This window comes from Haliaeetus leucocephalus, unplaced genomic scaffold, assembly GCF_000737465.1.
Source record: "Haliaeetus leucocephalus isolate CR32 unplaced genomic scaffold, Haliaeetus_leucocephalus-4.0 Scaffold730, whole genome shotgun sequence".
NCBI lineage: Eukaryota > Metazoa > Chordata > Aves > Accipitriformes > Accipitridae > Haliaeetus > Haliaeetus leucocephalus.
In genome coordinates this window covers 595,033-601,071 of record NW_010973166.1, presented here as the reverse complement: position 1 = coordinate 601,071, position 6,039 = coordinate 595,033, and the positions used below count along the sequence as shown (strand labels likewise).

At 45.8% G+C, this 6,039-nt stretch overlaps 1 protein-coding gene across 2 annotated transcripts in view; it reads left to right on the top strand.

The window, feature by feature from the left end:
• The first annotated feature begins 18 nt into the window (after nt 1-18).
• Nucleotides 19-6,039, top strand: part of XPR1 (xenotropic and polytropic retrovirus receptor 1) — a 110,578-nt gene continuing 104,557 nt past the window's right edge. For both annotated transcript variants that reach the window (XM_010580624.1, XM_010580623.1), the window contains exon 1: nt 19-131. In XM_010580624.1, the coding sequence (XP_010578926.1) occupies nt 63-131 (69 nt within the window). In that variant the 5' untranslated portion in view covers nt 19-62. The remainder of the gene's footprint in view (nt 132-6,039) is intronic.

Here is a 6,039-nt window from a genome sequence, read left to right as displayed (position 1 = left end):
AGCGCCGCTGAGGCGGCTCCGCGGGCGCAGAGCGAGCGCGGCCCCGGCCCGGCGGCGGCAGGATGAAGTTCGCCGAGCACCTCGCGGCGCACATCACCCCCGAGTGGCGGAAGCAGTACATCCAGTATGAGGTAGGGCCGCGCCGCCGCCTCGCCTCGCCTCGCCTCGCCCCGCTCCGCTCCGCTCCCCCCGCGCTGCTCGGCGGGGAGCGGGGCTCGGCGCCGGGCTGGGGGGAGCGTGTGTGAAGCCAGCCCCGGTCCCCGGCGTCTCCTCGGGGCAGGGTGGTGGGTGCCCGGGAAGCGCCGCCCGAGCGGCACGGGTGTCCTCCGGAGCATACTGGCCGCTGGCCGTGCGGAGGGGGTGCGAGGCAGTTCCCCTGCCCGGCGGCGGTGTCTGGCGGCCGGCAGCTTCCCGCTGGTTTTCTCGGCGGCGAGGACGGTGTCAAAGCAACGTGTTTATCCGTCGCGGGGCTGGGGGGGGGGGAAGGGGGTAAGGCTCTTGCCGCCCCCCCCCCCCCCCCCCCCCCCCCCCCCCCCCCCAAAGCTTGGGACCACTCGGAGGAAAAGCGCTGGGTGGCCGACTAATTAATTAATTGTTGCCTGTAACCTTCTGGCGTGGGACAAAGGTCAGAAGAGATGCGGAGCCGGCGGGACGGCAGTGCGGGGCTGTGCGGTGCCCGGCTGCCGGGCATCCTCCCCTCCGGACCCGGCCCGGGGGCCGGCCGCAGCCCTCGGCGCAGCCCTGCTCCCGGCAGCAGTCATTTTTCAGCACCACCGCCAGTTCTCTGCACGGGCGGGCAGAGGAGGGGTGACTTTGAGAGGCGGCTCTCAGCCTCCATCTGCGGCTCCCAAGGGCGAGACCGACGGGCGAGCTGGCTGGGCAGCACGGCACCCACCACCTTCTAGCTGGAGGCCGAGCCTTCCCTCCCTGCAAGCGTTGCCCTGTGAAGGGCCACAGTCTGGTTTGGTAACGCTAACCGCTTACCTGAGTGACTCGACACAGGGCAGTAAACCTGGCATCGATTGCCGCCTTCTTTTTTTTTCTCTTAAGAGGCTAGCGAGGCTTTGCATCTCACTATTTCATACTTGATTTCAGGTGAACCGCTTGAATTGGGACATTTAGGAACACTGTTTGCACAAAGTTCTGCTGCATTAATCATGAATTATTTGCAGAATACAGCTTTTCAGTTTTTATTATGCCAGCTTTCTAAAGGTCACACTGATTGCTTAGTTTCACATTTATCATAGTGGTGCTTGACTTCAGTTTAACTAGATGAAGCCCAAGGTGGTTATTTGTAGTGAAACTATTTCCTATTTCAGCATTAGCAGTAAAAGTGGTTGGTGCCAGTGATTTCGGTCTTTTCCACAAGTAGTAATTAAGCCTAGACAACGGAAGGCTGATTATAGGAGAGCCATGATCAGCAAAACTTCTTGACTGATTGAGTCAGTCAAAACCATACAACATTTGTTATCATTTGAAGGCCTGTATTTTCTCTCTAGGACTATAATAGCAATTTATTTCTAGTATCTCTATTAATCTGTCTGCATTTGCAAGGAAAATCACATTTATCTTAGCTTGCTTTGTTATAATGTTGAATTTGAAAAGTTTATGTCTGCCTTTTTCACCGTTCCTTTGTTTTCCTTTGCCTGACTGCAAAGTAATGGATGTTTAAATAAAAATGGCAGTCAGATTGGACTTTAGAACAAAATTGTGATCTCCTTGAGTTTTTTGTAGAACTAGATGACCAAATAATGCATCAGTCTTTGAGAAGGAGGAAAACCATTGTCTTGATAAAGTACCAGCTTAGTTCTGCATCATGTCTCCGATGGGTTATCCGTGCGAGAGTTGTTTTCTGTTCCTGGAAACAGAAAACTTGCATGTTTTCCTAAGAGAAGCGTTGGAGGTAGGTTGGAAGGGAAGGCAAGGAGGAAATAGAGGGGTGAAAGATTTGGCGGCATGCTGACCAGACAGATGTAGGGGGAGGGTAAAGGAGACTCAGTGAACTATGACACCCTGATTAATGTGTGAAGAACTCTGCTGCTTATTGGCCACTGTTTTCATTATAGGAGGTTAATTTTCAGATGTTTTAACTAGGACAGTATTATTATATCATTCTCCCTTCCTCCATCCCAATTTAAAATAAAGGTAGATTTCAGTAAAAACTTCCTTCAAGCTGTTACTCTTTCTAGACTTTAAGTAATCGCCTCCTTGGATAGATAGCTTAACCTAGAGTGAATGAAAATAAAAACCCCACCCTCCTTTTTACTAATAAGTTTCAAAACTCTTTGTTTCCCTTGTTGCAGCTGGCTGAATGTGAGTCAGCCTCCGGCTCATGCATATTACAGTAATGGAATAGTCTGGCATTTATTATTCAGTAACTGGTGGTCGTGTGGGTGCGGTGCATAAAAGGCCAGAGCTACCTCAGTTTACTTGTTGATTATACTTGAGGCAAAAAGCATACAGCCCTCCTTTGTCAAGAAAAATTCCGAGCTGTTGATTACCAAACATAAGACTGAATGCTGCTTGCGTTACTTGTGTGCAGTATTGCTTACAGCATGCATCACAGTAAAGTTTTCAAAAATTATTTGTATATTTAATAGCATTATAATGCTTCTTGATCTGACAGTTTATCTCTTTTCCTTCTTAATTAAAACAGTAATCAAGCACTGTTTCAGAGTGAATGATCTTGTTGTGTAGGATTTTAACTCTGAAAAGATTATTCCTGTTTCCAGGGACTTCCCGTGTCAAGTTCATGATGCTGATGAAAGGACTAGAAGATGGTATAGAAATTGCTTTCTTGAAGTCATTCTATATCATAAAGCTTACATGTAGTCATCTTATTTTTCTGATCTGATATTTGTAGTTATTTCCATTGGAGAGCAGGTGACTGATGCAGTCAGCCCCGAAGTGTGGTAAGACCCAGGTAATTTGTGAGATCCTCACCAGGTGATGTGTCTCTGGTTTGATGGGATGCACAGTGAGCATGGCTACGAGAAGCTTTGCCTCGCATAAATTGCCAGTCAAACTAGGAGGAGGGTGTAATCTGTTGCTGATAACGTCAGGAAGAATAAGACTGTTGTGTTTTGAATACCTAAAAACGTAGTTTCACTTTCAGATGGTCTTTAACAATTTACAGTCCTCAAAGTTCTTACCATTAATGTGATCTTTCCTTCCAACAGTAATCTGTTTAAGTATTATAACTGTGCTTGTAGGAAGTATGGAAGTTACCTCGGCTTAGGGCAGATACTTGGTCAGTGTAAGAGCTTTAGAGAGAGAAAAATCCACTAATTTTTCTTTAAACAGGCAAAAAGAAGGTATACTTTGATAGCTATGACTTAGTCTTATTTTCTTTTAGCAAAAGCTCTGCAGTGACCATTGCTGTACGTCTGCTTTTTGAGAAAGAGCACTTGGCTTGTAGAAAAGAAGAAAAATGATGACGTATGCTATTCTGTTTCATTCAGCCTTTCACAAAGACATTTGCCATGACTGAGTCAATGTTAACATGGAGCTTTACGCAAAGGTTGATTGATTTGATTTGACTTTCCATTCCAAATTTCCATTCTGAAGATTGCGTGAAAGCATGTAAATTTTATGTCACGTTTACTACGCAAACTCCGTTCCCAGTTGATGGTTCTTGAAGCCTCAATCAGTGCAAATGGTCGGGAGGGCTTTATGTGAGGACCGGTGGCAATAACGTAGCACATAATCCCAATGTAAAGGGGCATTTTTACTGTTGAAGTACTGAGTGTCATTATCAGGCTGCTCCCTGGATGTGATTGAGTTTAAAACAATGTATTGACAAATGCTTAATTTGTGGAAATGCTTGTAAATTATGTTAAATGCCAAACATGCCAAAGTTTTAAACAACTTTGGTCCTGGTTTCAACGGCTGTCGTCTGAAAACTTCCTATTTGTTAGGAGTAACGTTTCAAGTTTCTGCACCCACTACCTCCTCTGTGCAAAAACCGCAGCAGAGGGGAGCAGCTGTTTCAGAGGATCATTCACCCTGCCCAGTCCGTGGGGTGCTGGCTGCCTCACGCACGTACCTGGGCACTCGGCTCCCACGGCTGCTGCGTCCACAGTGCGGAGCAGACAGGTTCTGGCCGTGCAGCCAGGCAGTGACCTGTGGATGTGCCCTGACCCTGGCACTGGCAGTGAAAAGGTTTGCTCACCTTGTCTTAGGGGATCTGGCAGTGTATCTTCTTCTGTTAAGTTAGTAGCCTTTTCCTAGCCAGTTAAATTACTGCTGCGGCATGCACTGCTTCAGTGGACTTCCTGTCTTAAAACCTTAAGTTTTGGACCATTCATTTGCTCTTCAGGTCCTGTGGTGTAAAGATAAAATACGAAACCAAACAAAGTCCCATCTTCTTGTGTCAGACAACAGAATTTTCTTTTTCACGTAGTCAGTACTGAACAAATTAAGGTAACTCCTTGATGAATTTCAGCTGATGCTTTTTTGCTAAGAGCGTGCTTCACTGCATTTAATGTGCATTTTTTGATGCAGTGAAATTGTTGGGTTGCTAGTCCTCTGTTTATCCACAAACCATGCTGCAGATTTCCTTTGCTCTCGTGTCCATCTCTGGAGTGCTTTTTAGGAGAAAGAGGAGAGCGTTGGTTTGTCTGCTCAGACTTCTAAATGTAAGTGTACGTCTACATGTCTGGTTGATGGAAATTCAGTGGAGTTTTACAGTTGCCAGATGGTAGTTTTGTTTCAGTTAATTTGGCCTGAATTTGTTTATCTGGATGCAGAAGTCTGATGGTATTTTTAAAGAAAAAGTGCTTAATACTTTTGAAATTGCAGCATCTGGGGAAGGAGGAGAATCAGAAGAGTTATTACAGGTGCAAAGTTCATGGGAGAGATGGGTAAAAGGTACAAGCAGGTGACTTCCCTTTTAAGGAGACTTCAGGTTTTGAGTACTTTTGCCTTTGGAGGCAAACTCAGGTTGCTGAGTTTTAGAAATCATTTCTCTGAGACACAACCTCCAGCAGGAAGTAGGTGGGGAAAACGAAACTGATAGCTGAGGTAGCCTGCTTGTCTTTGGAGTCTCTCTTCCAGAAACAGGCTTTCAGTTTTTGGGAGATGGCCAATTCTGCTCGTCAAAGCCTGCTTCATGATAGGCAGTTCACACCCAGGCTTGCCACCTCCTGACACAAATCTGTTGTGCTATTTCACTGTTTGTCCTTCTGGGTGTTTAGCGGACGAGCTTAGGAGAGCATAAGCGGTTTGAAAGCTACTCATTTAAAACAATGGTTTTGGTTGAGCGTTTTAAGGTTTTTGTCCTTGAATTTGTTCACTGTTAAGATCTGACAGTTCCATTTTTAAGTGTGTTTTCATTCTGCCTTTTTTTTTGTTGTTGTTCTGTGATACACGTTTATCAAGTTTGCTGTGGGTGCAAGGTGTATCACTAGCACAATTTAAAGTAAGGAAGTAACCCTTTTTGTCTAGTTTGAGGGCAGAAAGAGTAATTCTTAAACATTTGACAGTGGTGGGTAATCTTTTGAAACAATCATTTCCAAAATTCTGTAACCTAGAGGACTAAATACTTTAGGTGTGAAGGAGCACTGAGCCTTTCACTTTCAGGTTATTGGTTTACTTATATAGGTCAGGTAAGCAGCAGCGAAATCTGCCAGATTGTAATGTGTCAGTCTGCATGGGGAGAGAGGTCTGCGGGATGACCGACACCTTCAGCTTTCAAGATTGTTTAGCACAGAACTGTCAGTGGTGTTGTCCTTTCTAATTTGTTTTTTAAAAGTGACTGATAAAACCAGAGATAGGAAGTACACTGCAAGTTTACCTCTGGGTGGGTTAAGGAATGGAGTTCTTACTATAGTGACTTTCAATTTGCTGTCTCTTCAGGTTTGTTTATCCTATGTTGTGTGGTTGTGGTTCATGGAAAAAGTTACAGGTAGGTGAGGATGACGAGCAGGATGAAAAAGGGGAAAGGCTTTTTGACCACTTGGTGCATGGAGGCAGATCATGCGCTGCTGGCCAGTGAGTCATGGGGGAAAAGGACTGAAGTGGGCAGTGTTCAGGAGGAAC